Source organism: Xenopus laevis, chromosome 7S (assembly GCF_017654675.1).
Source record: "Xenopus laevis strain J_2021 chromosome 7S, Xenopus_laevis_v10.1, whole genome shotgun sequence".
NCBI classification, from domain to species: domain Eukaryota; kingdom Metazoa; phylum Chordata; class Amphibia; order Anura; family Pipidae; genus Xenopus; species Xenopus laevis.
Genome location: NC_054384.1, coordinates 73,704,531 through 73,723,047, shown reverse-complemented (window position 1 = coordinate 73,723,047; position 18,517 = coordinate 73,704,531). Strand labels below are relative to the sequence as shown.

At 39.9% G+C, this 18,517-nt stretch overlaps 1 protein-coding gene across 3 annotated transcripts in view; it reads right to left on the bottom strand.

Annotated features, from left to right (window-relative positions):
• LOC108705523 (dixin-like) overlaps nt 1-17,692 on the bottom strand; it is an 82,432-nt gene extending 64,740 nt beyond the window's left edge. The window contains exons 1-2 of one of the 3 annotated variants that reach the window (XM_041571391.1): nt 17,589-17,692; nt 13,230-13,319 (exon numbers count right to left, since the gene is read on the bottom strand). In XM_041571391.1, coding sequence (XP_041427325.1) covers nt 13,230-13,268 — 39 coding nt within the window. In that variant the 5' untranslated portion in view covers nt 13,269-13,319; nt 17,589-17,692. Of the gene's footprint in view, nt 1-7,262; nt 7,503-13,229; nt 13,320-17,588 lie in introns of those variants that run through there. The other 2 variants (XM_041571393.1, XM_041571390.1) reach the window with 2 other exon arrangements.
• Nucleotides 17,693-18,517: the final 825 nt, after the last annotated feature.

The window sequence follows — 18,517 nt, the reverse complement described above, 5'->3', positions numbered from 1 at the left end:
AGGGGCTATTCTTTCTCAAAGGTTTGGATCCCAAGGTTCTCTTTTTCCTGTAGCTTTTTTTTCCAAGAAACTTTCATCCTCTGAGAAGAATTATGATGTTTCCGATAGGGAACTCCTCGCAATTAAGGCTGCCTTTGAAGAGTGGAGACATTTGTTGGAAGGAGCTGCACATCCTGTTTTAATTTTCTCGGATCACAAGAATTTGGAATATTTGCGTACAGCCAAACGTCTCAAGCCTCGACAGGCGAGGTGGGCCTTATTCTTTTCTCGTTTCAATTTTCACATTACTTACAGACCAGGAGCCAAGAATGGCAAGGCTGATGCCCTTTCCCGTATGTTTTCCGAAGAAGGTGAATGCCCTGAACAGACCCATACCATCCTCTTACCACAAAACTTCCTTTTGTTACAGTCTGAACTTATGTCTAGAGTCAAAGAAGCTTCTTCTGCCTCTGATACCGCCCCGGATCTAGAACCAAAGGATGGTTTTCTCTTCTTCAAGAATAGAATTTTTGTTCCTGAGAAACTTCGTGTGGAGGTTCTTCAATTTGTTCATAATCATCCTTTGTCTGGGCATTTGGGAACAAAGAAAACCATTGACTTAGCTAAAAGACTTTTTTTTTGGCCAGGGATAAATAAGGATTGTAGGTTGTTTGTCCGTTCTTGTGAGACCTGTGCTCGTTTTAAATTCTCCCGTTCACGACCCATGGGACTTCTTCATCCTTTACCAGTCCCTGACAGGTTTTGGGATCTATTTCAGTGGACTTTATTGTGGAATTACCTCCCTCACAGGGTTTTAATACAATTTTGTTGTGGTTGACCGTTTATCCAAGATGGCGCACTTTATTCCCCTCACGGGTATTCCTTCTGCTGCCTCTACGGCTGAGGTCTTCATTAAAGAAATCATCAGACTACATGGAGTTCCTGATGAGATCGTGTCCGACAGGGGAGTTCAATTCACATCCAAATTCTGGAGAGCACTTTGTCAGTCCCTGAAGATTAAACTTCTTTTTTCCACAGCTTTTCACCCTGAAACTAACGGGCAAACAGAAAGAACAAATCAAACCCTTGAGCAGTATCTTCGTTGCTTTACTTCCTTCCTACAAGATGATTGGTATCAACTTCTTCCATTTGCTGAATTTTCATACAATAACTCTGTGCACTCTTCTACCAAGGAGACTCCTTTCTTTGCCAATTACGGCTTTCATCCTCAGGTATTACCCAACCTACCCAGAGAAGTAACAGTACCCTTACTACAAGACCGACTTGCCTTTTTGTCAAGTAATCTTCAAAAGATCCAGCAAGCTATGACTTTGTCACAGAGATCGTACAAGTTTTTTGCTGACAGAAAGAGAAGAGGAGGTCCAGAATTTAAGGTAGGGATCAAGTATGGTTGTCCACTCAGCATGTTAAATTAGACTGCCCTTCCAAGAAGTTAGGACAGAAATTTCTTGGCCCATTTATCATCACTCAACAAATAAATAAAGTGGCTTTCAAGCTGAAGTTACCGGCATCCTTCAAGATCCATCCAGTATTTCATGTGTCTCTTTTCAAGCCAGTTGTCAAGAACACGTTTCCTGGTCGTTCTTCTTCTCCTCCAGTGCCAGTGTCTATCCAAGGGGTCGAGGAATTCGAAGTAGGTGCAATTCTGGATTCCAGGTACCACAGAGGTCAGTTACAATATCTTATACATTGGAAGGGGTATTCTCCTGAAGAGAGGTCTTGGGAACCAACAAACAATGTTCATGCTCCTCAGCTTATTAAGCTGTTTCACAAACGCTATCCTGCTAAGCCGGGGCCCGTCCTGAGGCCGCGCCTTGAGGGGGGGCAATGTCAGTCCTCTGGTGCTGATGTCTGCCCTCGCGAGAGGTCGCGTCATTTTCGCGCATCGGCGCGTCCGCGTCGAGTTGGTCGCGCGCGCGCGCGGACGAAGGTTCGCGGGCGCGCGCCCGTTTTTGACGCATGCGCACAGCGCGTAAAAGGACGCCGAGGCCTGCAAATCACTGCGAAGTGATCTTGCCTTGACACTAAGCGTTCCTGAACTTTTGACTGTCTGATCCATTGGTTTCCTGAATATTTTGGCCTGTTTATCGACTCTTCTTTCGGATTCTCCCTCGGTACCGCAGATCCTGTTTCCTGACCTTGCCTGGCTTGACTACGTCCTCGTTTTACCCTATTCGGATACTTCGACTCGGTTTCTACACAAGTGCTGCTGAACACCTACTACCGGCACCTCTGTTACTCTCTACCTGGACTTATTCCTGTCTCCATTCGGGCTCTAAGTTCCAGTAAGAGGCATAGGGGAGGCTATTAATTCGTCAGACCTACCACAGCGCCTGATACCTGTATTCAAATATTGCCTTTACCATGAGAAACATTAAAGGAAAATAAAAATTATTTTACACAATCAGGCCCTTGCACAGACCCTTCTTTCTCAACCACATCATCTATACTTCCCTATACCCTGTATATAAAGGCCAATTTAGAGCTGTGCAGAGGATGTAGAGGCCACCGTGTTTGGCATATGCTGTCAGACACTCCGTGGTTGTCATTATGAAGCTGGAGCTTGTACAGGTATGGGACCTGTTATACAGAATGACTGGGACCTCAGGTTTTTAGATAAGGGATCTTTCTGTATTTTGTGACCTACATTGTCTACTAAAACAAACTTTAAAAAAAACCATTAAGATTGTTTTGTTCCAATAAGGGTTCATTTTATCTTAGTTGGGATGAAGTTCAAGGCACTGTTTTATTATTAAAAAGAAATAATTCTTAAACAGTTGAATTATTTGATTAAAATGGAGTCAATGGGAGACTGTCTTCTGGATAACAGGTTGCAACCAACCCTGCTGTGCAGCTCTGCTTTGGGCAGGGGAATGAGGGCTCCATTGTGTAAAATTTGGTTTGATCCTTTAGTTATTTTTGTAAATGAAAATGCCAAAAACAATCAACTTGATATTGTCATGACAATTTCCTTTACATAAGTTAAAGGAACGAAGGCTTTACAGTAAGTAGAATGAGAATCAGAAGATCATTTCTCCTTTTGCCCAAGAGATGTTTCCAAACATGTCTTCTTTTTCCAAGATAATATGATCTGAAAACCATAAAATATTTAAATGAAAGGTCCATTAAACATAACAGGCGGATAAATTGTATCACTTGGATTTTAATTAGGAAAAATATTAATCTGATCACAGGCTATGGAATGCTGCCAAGTAGTACTATTCATTAAGGGGTAATAACTCTGTTGTCACAGTATCGGACCAGAATATTCAGAAAAGTCAACAAACAACAATCAGCAGATAAACCTGGGGATTACTGGACAATAAATCATTCTGTAATTTGGATCGTCATACCTTAAAGGAACCGCTCAGCGTGAAAATAAAAACTAGGTAAATAGACAGGCTACATAAAATAAAAAATGTTTCTAATATAGTACAAAAATGTAATGGATGGATGTCAAACACAATAGCCAGAACTCAATGTCCTGCTTTGCAGTTCTCTAACTCTTAGCCAGAGACATTAAGGGGGTAACCTGCCTGGAGTTCAACCAGGGACCTGATATTTCTGTGCTGTCTGCATTACCGATGCTATATTTGAGCATTACGAAGGCCCTGATTCACTGCTATGGCTATGCTTTGTAACTGCAAGTAAACCCGTGGGTCCCGTAGGTATCAGGTCAGCCTGCACATCACTACTGTGTAAGTCTTTAGTCTGGATATAAAACCCCCTACTCTACACTGACTTATCGCCCAATGTTGGTCTATTTCCTGGGTGTGATTCTCGTCTGATTATCTGTTCCTGACCGTTGCCTGGTTTTGAACTTGCTGTATCGCTGACTGAACTGACCCTTGCCTGTTTGGCTCCTGGATCCTGACTTTGTACTAGGGTTGCCACCTCACCCCTTTAAAACCGAACAAATATGGAATCCACAGCCTGCATGGCTAATTAGCAATTCATTTAGATGCATGCTCCAGACGGAACTGATTTATGGGCAGCCATGCATCATGCATCTAAATGAATTGCTAATTAGCCATGCAGGCTGTGGCTTTCATATGTGTTCGGTTTTAAAGGGTTGAGGTGGCAACCCTACTTTGTACCATGTTACAGATTGGGTTTGTCTGACTACACTCCTGATTCTGGACTGCACTGTCTGTCTGGTTGGTACTGTCACAGCCTGTTCCACAACTTCACTCTCTATTCCCCATTCCTCGTGTATATGTTACGGTTCCCTTGCCTGTCCAGAACTTTCTCCCTGGTCCTCTCACTTTAAGACCTGGCAGCATCTGAGCAGCTGAGGCAGGGTCAGACTGGGGGGCCCGGGGCCCACCGGGACTACTGTCCAGGACCCCCTTCAGCCCCCCGCCCCCCTACTAAGACACGTCCGGCCCCCCGCCCCCTACTAAGACACAATTTTAAATATCTAGAGACACTGAGCTCTGCAATATAAAATTTCATTCCTGAACCAGCAAGTGTATTTTTTTTAGTTGTAATATTGGTGTGTAGGCAGCCATCTCAGGTCATTTTGCCTGGTCATGTGCTTTCAGAAAGAGCCAGCACTTGTAACTGGAGGAGTCACAGTGGGACCTGGATTTTACTATTGAGTGCTGCGCTTAGATCTACCAGGCAGCTGTAATCTTGTTTAGGGAGCTGCCGTCTGGTTACCTTCCCATTGTTCTGTTGTTAGGCTGCTGGGAGGGGGGTGATATCTGAATGACTTGCAGTACAGCAGTAAAGCGTGACTCAAGTTTATCAGAGCACAAGTCACATGTCTGGGGGCAGCTGAAACTGACAATACATTATGTCTAGCCCCATGTCAGATTTCAAAATTAAATATAAAAAATCTTTTTGCTCTTTTGAGAAACGGATTTCAGTGCAGAATTCGGCTGGAGCAGCACTATTAACTGATATACGTTTAAAAAAAATTCCCATGACAGTATTCCTTTAAGGTAGAAATTATATGCCTCTTGTCTTTCGGTAAGATGCTAGTGGAGCATTAATATTTCTTCTTGGGTCAGAATTTGTTACAATTAAAAAATTGCAGTTTTAGCCAGGGGCGTAACTACAGAGGAAGCAGACCCTGCGGCTGCAGGGGGGCCCAGGAGGTACAGGGGGCCCCATGAGGCTCTCATTGATGAGCAATTTGAACATATATTGGTAAAACAGGACAAACACTGGATATGTTGGGGGCCCTAAAATTAATTTGCTGTGGGGCCCAGCAACATCTAGTTAAGCCACTGGTTTTAGCCTATGGGGGACCTCCTAGAACCTTTTTGGATTCAATTGGTGGACTTTGAAAAATCAAGTTTTTTTTGGGGAAAAACGTTGATTCTAATTAGATCGAATGCGCTATTACTTTGATTCGTACGATTCTTATTCGGCCAAATACGGACCTATTCGATCGAAACCAGACCTATTTGGCCAAAAAAAAACTTTGACATAATTTCGGTTGGTCTTTTCGAATTTCGAAGTTTTTCAAATTCGAACCCTGATAAATATGCCCCTAAATGATAACATGAAATAAGGTCTCAGAAATACCTGGGGAGGATCATTATAATGGGGTTAGCTTTCATCTCTTTAGTTGACTGATAACCTTACTGTATGGGGCAGATTTAGGTTGAATGTTAGAGGTTTTTTTTTACCTCGAATGACCTCGAAATTCGAATAGTATCTTATTTAAGAAAAAACCTCAAACTAATATTACCGACCCAAAACCAAACCGAATTCAACTAAACTCGAATTGAGTTTTTTTCAGAGACTTGAATGTCAGGAAGGCTAACATCTTCAAATGGGTCACTGGACTTCTGCCATTGCTCACAAGAGCTCACAATTACCAAAAAAATTGAAGTTGCCCTTACATAACATACACAGAGCATGTGGCTTATTCCATAAGATCTAAGTGCAGTTGCCAATAGCAAACAATCAGAATATTGCTTTCATTGTAGGACTCCTAGTAGACTGTTCAGAACTAATTGATGATTGAGTGTTGTTTGCAAGTACACTAGCAAGTAATACATACTATATGTTTGTCAGTCGTACAGGCTGATACATTAGATAGCTTTAAGAAGGGATTGGATGGCTTTTTTTAGCAAGTAAGGGAATACAGGGTTATGGAAGATAGCTCATAGTATAAGTTGATCCAAGGACTGGTCTGAAGTCCAGAAGGATTTTTTCCCCCTCAAATTGGAGAGGCTTCAAATGTTTGTTTTTTTTTGCCTTCCTCTGGACCAATAAGCAGTTAGGCAGGTTAAAATAGAGTTAAAGGTTGAACTTGATGGACGTGTGTCTTTTTTCTACCTAACTTTGTTACTATGTTTGTAAATCAGACCCATTAATGGCAAAAAGGCCAACGTTTAAGGCAGGGGTGCCCAATGTAGATCGGGATCTACCAGTAGACCTTTAGCTGGTGATCAGTAGATATCAAGAAACTGTCAACAAACAGCTTGTATAAATCACCCTCCCATCTCATTCTTTTCATTAAGATATTTATTAGTTTATTTATTAAAGTTACATAATAAATAGTTGTTAGTTAAACATATATTATACATAAATATACATTTGCTCATAAATCAATATAATATTAAGTAATAATTAATATTAAGTAATGTTTTCAATGGAACAGAATGCTAACAATGCTTTTATCGATGTAGATCATAATGGGGCAACATCACTAAAAGTAGACTCCTCATTAGTAAAGTATGGACACTCCTGGTTTAAGGCATACATAGTAAGCTGATGCAAAGGTCCAACTATTGTTTGACTACAACTCCCATCAACTTTCTCCAGAGCTGTCAGTTGTCTGGAGTGGCTGGGATACTGTAAGGTCCGAATCTGTCTATTAAAATAGCTCATGAATCTTTATACATGCTGACACTAATGTGATATAAAATGCGTAGAAACAAAAATTGTACAGATATTTGAGTACAAAGCCTACCTGATTTTCACAAGATAGAGTGATACAAACCTACTTGAATTAAAATGGCTTACTGAGGAATACATATTTAAATGACATAGTGTCAGAGAGTAAGATGATATACTGTACAATGTACAATGATCTAATGTGCAAGCCTGCTAGAGATAAGATGACAGGAGGATAATATGATCTAGTTCCAGTTGCATTGATGCTGAGAAAAGGAAGCGCTCGAAAGCAATGCACTTAGTTACCCCAACTTTTACAACTTTTTCGCATCTCTTTGCAGGGATAGGGCATAAAGGGTTATACTGTCATCAACGCAAAGAAACGGCTTAATAAAACATGAATTTACCTCTGGGAATCCTTCATTAATAATGTCCAGCAAATTCCCTCTGGCCAGACTGGCAATCATCATTCAGTAAAGAGCTACCTCAAACGTGACTCTCTTCTCTTACTGCCACAAATGCTCCCTATGCTCCCCGGCTATTTCCAGAAACAAAGACTGGGGGAGCCATCAGGGATAAAGCCGGTCCATGCAGCCCGTTAATTTGAAACCAGACCTTGAGAGCAGGGCTGGGAGGGGGCGAGCAGTGGAACTGAGCATGCTCATAATGGGATCCTACCAGCATATGGTGTGTCACGCTTATGTCTCTATGGCAACCTGTAGTTTATAGGATGGTGTCACAGGAAACATAACAGAAAACAGATGTGAACCTCAGTAAGCTTTCCTGCCTGCTGAGCCCACATGAAACACATCACACAAGATAATCCTTACAGCAGTATATATATATATATATATAAAGCTATGAATATCCTGTAAATTCTATCCTTCTAAACGGTGAGTTCTGATGTCATCAGTTATAAACGGTGAGTTCTGATGTAATTTCTGTCACATGACTCACTGAATTTTGTGTATTATAATAAATAAAGTACCCCCAGTTGCAAAATATGAGGATATTAGAAGTAACCTCAGAGTTCCATGACCTGTATAAAAACACTCGGCCTTCGGCCCCGTGTTTTTATATGGTCATGAAACTAGTCGGTAACTTATAATATCCTTATAATTTACAAGAGGGGGTAATTTATTCAAAAAAAAAAAAATATATATATACATACATACAGTGCATTTAGATTTTTTTCATCATTCAAATATTTATTATCTAGCACTACTGACGATGCAGATGAACAGGAAAAGATGTGCTATATTTTGTATTTCTCTCTATTTTGGTTCTTTTAACCCACATTTAAAAACAAAAATTGAACGAAGTCCAAGGTAAAGTAGAAGCAATACACAACAACAAAATGCCCACTTATGACAAAATATGGGAAAATTGGGTATACTATTTCCCCAACATCCCAATGACCTGGAACTCTATTCTCAATATGTAGCTCTAAAGAGAAAGAGAATGGAAGACTGGACGCCAGATAACCTGATTAAGACCCCAACTCTTACAGTCCACAATTACGTTAAACTGATTTGGTAATACCGCCTTGTACCCCCATTCCACGGGGCTAAGTTTTGTACTACTGCACCTAGTATAATTCTAAGATATTTCACAGCACTATATAACCTTTTCCACATTTTTCCTTTGTATTTGTTTTCGTTTTATTTCTCTTTGCTTTCTCTTTTGTTATAATTATTATTTGTGATAAAACCAATGAAATAAAGAGTTAAAAAAAGAAAGAAAAATAAATCACCATATTTTAACTAAAGGGTAAGCATGTGACAATTCCTCAGTTGCACCTCGGGGGGGGGGGGCTGCTGGAAGCTCAAAATATCTGTTGTAATGTCCAGTATGCAGTCATAAAGCTGTTGGCGAACTACAACTCCCAGAATTCATAGTCAGATATAGTTTTCCTTCCTCAAATGCAGGAGGGCTGCCTGCTGGACATGCATACACATGCAGCAGCGAACATTTTTTGACCGCGCACATTTTCTGTGGCCACACCCCCTATTTACCATGTGAATTTTATAGAATTTGACAAGTTATGAAAATTTTAACACATTTATGTGTTATTACAGTTTTGCTAATGAAGGTGAATTGCCCTTTAAGCTGCAAGTCAGTTTCCCCAAGAGACTTGCTTATCTTACATTGTTACAAAAGTATCTAAGTATCTATTCTGGGCTCTTTGCCCACAGCCAATTGAGTTAGAAAACGTGTATCTTTTTCTGGCAGTTCAGTGCAGAAGATCAAAGAGAAAGTTGGGACATTTCAGTAACAAACCCGGGACATCGGGTTGATCTTTCAAAATCGTGACTGTCCTGTGAAAAAACGGGACAGTTGGGAGGTATGGACATGGTAGATCTATAACAGATGTATTAAAAAAACACACCAAAGATACCCTTGTTAGGTGTTAGTAGTTTTATCCTTAAGATTAAAGCAGAGGTCTTACCGTGGTCAGTACAGTACAATTAACAAAGTCCAAAGGGAAAAAAGTACCCCGCTAAATCAATTTAATTTAAACAGTCACAAAATAAGGCTATTATTATACCTTATTCAACACCCAGATAAGTTAAGAATTAAATAAATGTATATAAGCAACTCAACAGGAACCACCAGTGGTTGTCAGAATATAACAATCACTTAAGGAATTTATTATATTTTAAAATGCAGTGCAGTGGATTAAAACCAGTTCATCCAACTAAATTAATTGAAAAATTAATAGAAACCAATTCCACGATTATTAATAATGATTAAAAAGGTCCCCTACTAGGGATTTATCCTCGTTACGTTAATGTTCAGCAACGTTTCTCCAATCAATTAATAAAAAACAATTAGTTTGATTACAACACAGAGGAGGACAATTTTTAAAATTAAGTGATTAATTCATGTGATTGAAAGTGCAGTGCCAATAATAGTAATTGATTATAAGGTACAATTAATTTTGAGTGACCATTAATTTGTGGGTAAAAATGTGAATCAACCTACTTGAATTCATAAGATTAGGAGGAAAATTAAAAAATAGAAGGTGGAGTTGTCCCAATTTCTACTACCTATTATTTTCTATCCCACAAAGGAGAAGGCAGAGTAACTGGACTCTGGTCTCAAATATTAAACTAAGCCCTAAGCCGAAGAAGGCTATATCACATAACCACAAATCCTTGGCCTCCTGAGATTTAGGCAGAGGACCAAGAGAAGAGATATGAGCCGAGCAGCAGGCTAGGATTTCACCACCCCACTATGGTAATGTTACGGATCTGTTAAAAAGTAGAATAATTGCCATCTAAAAGATTTCAAAATTGGTGGAAGCAGAGTAACGCCGACGCGAGTTTCGCAGTAAAAGCTTTGCCAAGATCTATAACAGATGTCTTACTTGCAGCCCACAACAGTTGATATTAAAATACAGCTACACATATCCCTCAACAGACAAATAATGAAATATACAAGTCTCCCTTCCTAAAGCCACTAAATATTGGCTGCATTTCTTAGTAATCTCTCTGGTTCTGCCCCCACCTCAATAGAACACTTTTAACAGAAGCAGGTTGGACTGAATATTGATAGTATTTTCTGAAAAAACATTTTATTATGACAGGTTAGGTTTTTATTAAGTTCATATGTTTTTTTCCCCACCTGGCTACTTATTGATCCCACCCAGCAGTTTTTTTTTTTGGAAGAACATTATATTTTTTGGAAGAACACTATATTAGAAGTAGGCATGAGTAGTAAGTAGTCTACCTGGCTACTAATTGATCCCACCCAGCAGATTTTTTTTTGGAAGAACACTATATTTTTTGAAGAACACTATATTAGAATTAGGCATGAGTAGTTATTAGTCTACGGGTGCATCAGGATATGTGTGATGATTGCAAATAGCTGATATTTCGTATGATTTTCAGTAAATGTATGCTGGACAGACAATCAGGTCAGTAGCAAACTTCCTTGTACTTTTTGCCCTTCTCCCTTGGAATATAATGGATTGCTCCACAGGCCAGTCTGTGAATTTCACAATTTTTCACTGTGGCACATGTAGCCAAATTGTACTTGTATGTGGTAAATCACAATGCATACAAAACACAATGTCCTAAAACAGGTAGGTGACATCCCAGCCCATGGTGCCTTAGACAGTAACCCCCAATGCCAGTTGTACCTGCTGTTGTGGTTTGAGTGACTACTCTCAAGTGATTTGTGGGTGAGCCTTTTTCTATCTTACAAAACAAGACACCCTTATTATTGTTAATTACTTTGCTCTTTAAGCTACATTATAATTACAGGCTTAACCTCAAGCAATTGTTATATCTTAAATGCAATCCCTGGTATGTAAAATCAGTTGTGAGAGCATAATTGTATTACAGCAATTACTGTAGCAAATTCCTTAAAGAGCATCTATCATCGGAAAATCCCCCACCAGAGGCGCCAGCTAGTTCAGCCCATACTCCAGTAGAGGGAATTTGCCCCTCAAGCAATTCACTCCTTAAGTGCATATATACTGTATATGCCCCTATATGGCTGCCCACACTGGAACCAGAAATAATAATTGGAAAAAAAGGTAGATGGCCCCCTTATCACACTAGGCCATTGGCTATAGCCTAGGGTAGCCTGTGCATTTTTCTGTGCCTGATAGATGCTCTTTAAACACCAAAGTCATTTTTAGTGGTTATCTCACTCCGTGGTGTTCTTACAGAAATAACCTAGGTTGGCACAGTTACCTATAGTAGATATCCATAGCACAAACTTTGCCTTGTGCATATGCAGTGGCATGAGATGTTATGCGACTACAAATACATAAGTCTAAGTCCATACCGTCCAACATTTGAAAAATATAAAGAGGGACAAAAAGATCTGCCATGCCCATTTTTGACCACACCCCCTATCTATTTTACAACATGTGGCAGGTTATGGAAAGTCTGAATACCTTTCTGGGGGTTTTATGGTCATATTTTAAGTGTAGTTCAAGCTTTGCTAATGTAGTTGTAATTGCCCTTTAGGCTGCTAGACTCATTTCTTCCAAGAGGCTTGCTTAGCTCATTAGTTACAATTGTATCTAAATGCAGGCGCTGTGTATTCTGGGCTCTCTGCCAAAAAGATTCTTATTTAATTAAGTTTCATGAATTTTTCTGATATCAGTGCAGGATATAAAAGCGAGACTCAGGACATTTCATTAAAAATCAGGGACTGAGGGTTGAATTGTCAAAATCTGGACTGTTCCGCAAAAAAACGATGTTTGGGAAGTATGTAAGTCCAAAAAGGAAAAGTTTAATAAGATGGTGCCGTCAACTTAGTTTCTTTTCCCTGGGCCACTGAAGTAACTTTTCAGTTACTAATTTATTTTGTAAGATTTTTGTTTTTGTTATCATTCCTATTCGACATGTTTCCAGCCTGCATCTGAAAACTCTAACCGATCCATAGGGTCTGTCACCCTGGCAACCAGAAACTGATTGACTGTACAGGTTCCATTTTTTTATTGCTTAGTTTCTTTGCAGGTCCTCCCGTATTGATTTTCTATTCTGACTTCTAAATTGCTGCTTGGTAGCTAGGGTAATTAAGCCCCAGGAGACAGAATTAGAAATTCCAAGCCTGACAGTTGCAGAACATCAATGCACATGTTACAAAGAACAAAAACTGAATGCTAACTACAAATATTATACTAATCTTATATTAGTGATGTCTACCTAGCTTCTAACTAAATGTTAACTACTACCAACTACTATTGAACCCACTGAAAGTGTTCCTCTAAAGCTGTCTTTAGTATATTTTTTATACATATTAATCTTTTAGCTATTTTTATTTTAACGCCCTTTAAACTTTGTGTTCCACCTGATTGCCTGTAGGTTTATTTGGCGCTCTCTGCTGAAGAGACTTACAAGAGTAGAATAGCTAATTATAAGCAGATTTTCAATTGGACTTCATTTTCTCTTTTTTATAGTTTTTGAATTATATGCCTTCTTCTTCTGACTCTTTTCAGCTTTCAAATGGGGGTCACTGACTCCATCTAAAACACAAATGCCCTGTAAGGCTACAAAGTATAGGTATTGCAGCTCTTTATTGCTCATCTTTCTGTTCAGGCTCTCTCCTTTTCATATTCCAGTCTCTTATTCAAATCAATGCATGGTTGCTATGGTAATTTGGACCCTAACCACCAGATTGGTGAAATTACAAACTGGAGAGCTGCTGAATTAAATAACTCAAAACCCACAAATAATAATCAATTGAAAATCGTGTCAGAATAGACAGAGCTGATGTGAAATGTTCATATTCAGACTCATATATCCAACCAAACAGTTGACAACCAGTGCACCTTCAAGAAAACTCCAAATAAAACTTATATTCTACCAGCTTATGGGACAGAAGAATATTTAGGTAAACTATAATGTACTTACAGATGTTGGTGGCAGAATGTTGTGTGCAGCGATTTCCATTGTTTGTCTAAGGTCACACCAGGGAGCCAGGCCACAAAGTCAAAGCTGTTTCTGAAAAAGTGCACAATTTAAATATAGTTAGCATGACAGTTTCCCTACACTAGTTAAGACTATCAATCCTTCATATGTCAAAAATACTTCTGTTATGGTGTACATTGGTGTACATTGGGGAAGTTGTGAGTTATACTAAAGCATTTTTTCTAATTGGCTATAAAGTCTAATGATGGATCACTCTGCTATATAATATAATATTTGCTATATGATATAATATCAAATGACCTTCAAACCAATGAAATACTGTATTCTAATTAATGTATATCTGAAAATTGCATAAAATTACATTTTCTTTCATCGGGCAACACTTTATGAGTCATTTAGGACAGCAAGTACAGTTGGGGGTCTCGCTAATTTCTGTGTAGTCAGTTGCACCTAAAGCCCCATTCATTTAAGGTACTTGTGTCAAAATGCTCTCATTGCACTTTTTTGTATTGTTGCACTTACTGTTGAAGGGGAACCCTAGTCTGCTGCTGAGCACCACTAGTCATTGCCATTCTAGCAAACAGAATAGTTCTGACTTCGACGCATTTATCAGTTTTTTAAGAAACTTTCTGACTGTCAGAAACATTTTTGAGTCAGCAAAGCCTTAATAATTCATAAAAAATGTATAAACTGCCGAGAATCCTTCTGGATTCTCTAATTCAATTGTAAATAAATGTGTTCCTAAAGTGAAAGTAATGTGACCAGACATCAGATAACACAAGAGATGTATTTTCTGTTGGTGTATTTCAGCAAATGAAGTGATGAAAACTGCCTATGCTCCAGAGCTGGTGAATAGTCTAAACTGATAATAAATAGTCTAAACAGAGCAAGTAGAGAAAATGTTTCTGCTTAAACCACATTTAGATAATGTTTAGACTTGGTGACTGGCAGACTTAATTGCAGTTTATGGATGGGTCAACCCTCCAAGTAAATCTCTTTTTACTGCAACTCACTAAATAAAGGGCATGGTATTAATGCAGAGGTCACAGTTTGTTTAGGAATCTGAAATAAAAGAGTAATTCTAAGAAAATGGGCAACCTACATTTATAGCTGCCCAGTTCTAAGTTTCTGTTCCAGACTAGGCCTCTGCATTACGTTATGTTTATGACTTTCAGTTCCATAAGAGCTTGGAAGGCTAAGCACTGATGTAATTGACTGATATTGTACTTGCTTTAAATAAATGTAGTTCATTTAAATGATAAAATGCTGGTATATAAGTTTAACTAATGGCAGGTGTTGTGTTGCAATAGCTGAAGAGAAGTTGAACTGTTAGAATTAATTATAATATCTCTAAAGTAGGCGTGTCCAAAGTGCAACCCCGGGGGCCAATTGTGGCCCTATATCAAATTTACACTGGCCCTCAGCCTCCTTTAAAATAATAATGCGGCCCGCCAGCATAGTGCGATCAGGTATCTTGTAGATGTAGCAGTGATATTTGGGCACATTAGTGAAATGATCTGCCACTTGGTCTATACTGCTGCCTGTGTGCTGAAGGTGTTAGCAAAAGACACATACTGGCACGTAGCGATGCGCCGCTCTCACATACTTCTTTACTTTACTGCACTGGCCCGTCACTACTTCTATTGCACCTTCAGTGCTAAAGTATGCGAGAGCAGCACATATCTCCGTGCCAGTACGTGTCTAATGCTAACACCTTCAGCACACAGGCAGCAGTATAGACGAAGAGGCAGATCATTTCACTAATGTGCCCGAATATTACGGCTACGGCTACTCGATTCCTTGTTTAAATGAGTTAAATGGTGTTAATGGTTCAAAGAATGTCGGGCTAAATGGTCGGCCCCCACACATTTTCTCCTCACCAAATCTGGCCCTCGTTGCAAAAAGTTTGGACACCCCTGCTCTAAAACCAAGACGGGAATTCACAAAGACTTTCAAATCCAGTTCATAGCTTGTCACTAATGTTCCTTCTTAGGGTAAGGTCACACGGGGAGATTCAGGGGGGTTCAGTCGCCTGGCTACTAATCGCCTCTTCCTCTGGGCGACAATCCCCCCGATCTGCCTTCCCCTACCTTCCCGCCTGCTATAATGAGAAATCAAACTTCGGGCGACTTCGGAAAATGAAGCACTTTGAGTGCCATCCTGCTGGCGATTTTTCATTATAGGCGGCGGGAAGGCAGTTCGGGGACATTGTTGTCCAGAAGAAGAGGCCATTAGTAGCCGGGCGACTAAATCTCCCCGAATCTCCCCGTTTGCCCTTACCCTAAACTTGTAAGAGCGCACACAAATTTTGAGGCCAGCGCAAAAAACAAACTGCGGTGCGGACAAAAATTTGAAAAAAAGTTTGAAAAACACTACATCTTGCATTTATTCTGACCTGTGCACAAGTGCGCAAACAAGTTCAAAATGTGCGCACAAAATATTTTTTTTTCGCACATAGCTGAGAAGAAATTAGAGCAAACAGTGTTTGTGACCACATGAATGCACAGCACTCCTCTGATCTACGCATTCACTATTCACATAACCTATTTATAAAAGCAATTATCCAACCAATGTTTGGTACAAAGTCACCGCATCAGAAGAATTTATGGAAAGGCACCCCAATGGTTATAATCACTGAGCTCAGACCTTGTGTAGTTGCTTTTTTCCTGTGCAAAATGCATGACCCAGAGAGTGCCATCTTGCTTCCAGTCTCCCTGATCCTCTCTGCTCCTCACTGTTGCTCTGGGTTGCGCATATGAGCAAAAATAAAAATGGCTTTCCAGTTCTAAATCCCTATTTTTCTCTACCAATAACGACTGCAGGGACCTGAAACAAGCACTTCTCTCCTGTTCAAAGCTTTATAATATATTGATCCTTTATGAAACAAATATAATAACAGTATAAACATTATTAGCTTTTTATTATTATGTTGGGGACATGCTGTTGTTTATCAGGGTTCCTGCCTTGTCACATCCCCGATCAGGCACCAAGCTATTCCTTTTACTGAGATATATACTGGGAAATATTTAAGTCTGTTTCAGTGCTTTTTAGTAGTTGGGCTACCAACAATTTGGGTGCAAATTGGAAGGAGTGGGAAACAGGCCTGTTAATGTGGGTGATCAGGAACATGGAAAGAAAACAAGATGCATGCCTGCTTTAAAAAAATTCACGGATAATTTATGGTGTTTTAAAAACAAATTTGATTGATGGGATGGGTTACTGCTGAGGAGCAAATATGCTTAGGTTGATAAATGATGCCCAGTGTCAATAGAATAAGCCCCGATATACAACTGTAGATATACAGTAAGCACCCTTCTGACTGCAGCTCACAGTCTACAAACTTGCATGCAGAGCTTTCAATCCTAATTGTATAGGCCACTCTTTGCATTTACAGAATAGCTGGAACTATATTAAAAAATAAACAATGAAAAATAAGTGACGACATTGCCACAAATCTCTAAATACCCTTCCAACCACTCACTGTGAATACATAATGCCTCCGTCTAAACATTGGGCACGCTGAGACAATGCATGCTCAATTCCCAACCACACAAAATAGACATGCTTTTTTAGCCCAAGATACACTGTCAGCGCTGTCAACCTTTGAAATGAGTAATCCAGGGGTCAGTGTGGTGTGCTGCATGCGCCGCTGATATATTTCCATGTTTGTGATGGGATAGTCATGCAAAAGGGGTGGATTGGGACAGATCGGATTTCAGATTTTACTGGCTATAAGTGGCAATTTGGGAGCAATGACAGTTCCCCTTTTAAAAAGTCTCCATATTTCTGCTTCTTGTTGTATCTTTAGAAGCAGTTGCATAAAATTCTGCAGTTTCATTTTAGCATGCTGATGAGAGAGTTGCAAAACACAGTGTGACATGTAATAAGCATAAGCAAGTTAGGAATAACTGATTTGCTATCTGTTAAGGTTAAATATCGCAAGTCCAAAACTAAAATTGAAAGTAAAGTAAGGGAGGAAAAGTGGTTGAACATATCTGCGCATAGTAACCCCAACCCAAGTCCATATATATATATATATATATATATATATATATATATATATATATATATATAGAAAATAAAATGCTATTTTAGTTAATACTAATAACTGTACAGTGAATCCACATCCATATTACATTTGCAATCATTTAATAATAACCTTATAGTGAATGTAGAATAATTTTGAGGTGGGTATATATTGGGCCAGTGTGACACGTGACTTAGCATGATCAGTATGTCCCGCACAAGCCTGGGTGCCTCACTCATTCAGCAGCAATAATGACTAGTCAGTGCGATGGGCACTTCAGCTGTTACTCTGGATCAGAAGAAATAAGAAGTTACCAGAGGGTCTCGCATGGCAAAAGCAAAAGTTAATGCTCTGTGTGGATTAGGGAAAGTGTTGCGAGATCTTCATCCTGCCTCCCACAGTTCCAGCGTGCTGCTATCTCCATAGCAACCAAACACACTCAGAGAGGAGAAGGGGCGGCCGAATTCCCTAAAGCTGAGCCAATAGCTTGCCTGGAGAGGGAGCAGCTCTATACAGCAGCGCCATTGGTGGAACGTACCAGAGGCGGGACTTTTTTTGTAAAGTGAGAGAAATGCAGTTACCGAGTAAAGTCTAGCTTTCTTTATCCGTGCCTTTCTGAGGGGAGGAGGAGGAGGGAGTTGTAGAAGGACAGCGATGTTTTGTGAAACAGAGAGAGAACGGAGGTGTCAGAGTTGTACAAGTAGCGATGCTGGCTGCTGCAGGGCGGCGGAGAGGCCTGAGTCAGGCGAGAGAGTCTTTTAATCAATCTCTCAGGGAACTGGCAACGGAGCCTTGGAAACCATTGAACTACCAATGCTGGGGAATCAGGAGAAACAGAGCAAGTAGACCCTGCGGCTGCAGAGGGGCCGATAAGTTATAGGGGCCCGTAAGACCCTAATTCATGTGCACAACATATATGGATAAAACTGGACAACCTGTATATGTTGGGGGCCCTAGGGTTAATTTGTTTGGGGCCAGTACATCTAGTTAAGACACTGCTTGTTTTACCAATATTTAGTGTTGGACTGGGGGTCCTGGGCCCACTGGGACTGATACCTCAGGGGCCCCCACACAGTGTCCGACTGGGACACCAGGAGCCACCCAAAAACCTTAGACCAGGGGCCACTCTCAGTAATATTATTTTACCTCTCCTCACTCAACCTCTATTCTCCTAGTCTCTTTTCTTTACATACTATAATCTATTAATCCGTCTATTTCGCTTCTTTGTTCTCATAGAAATTGA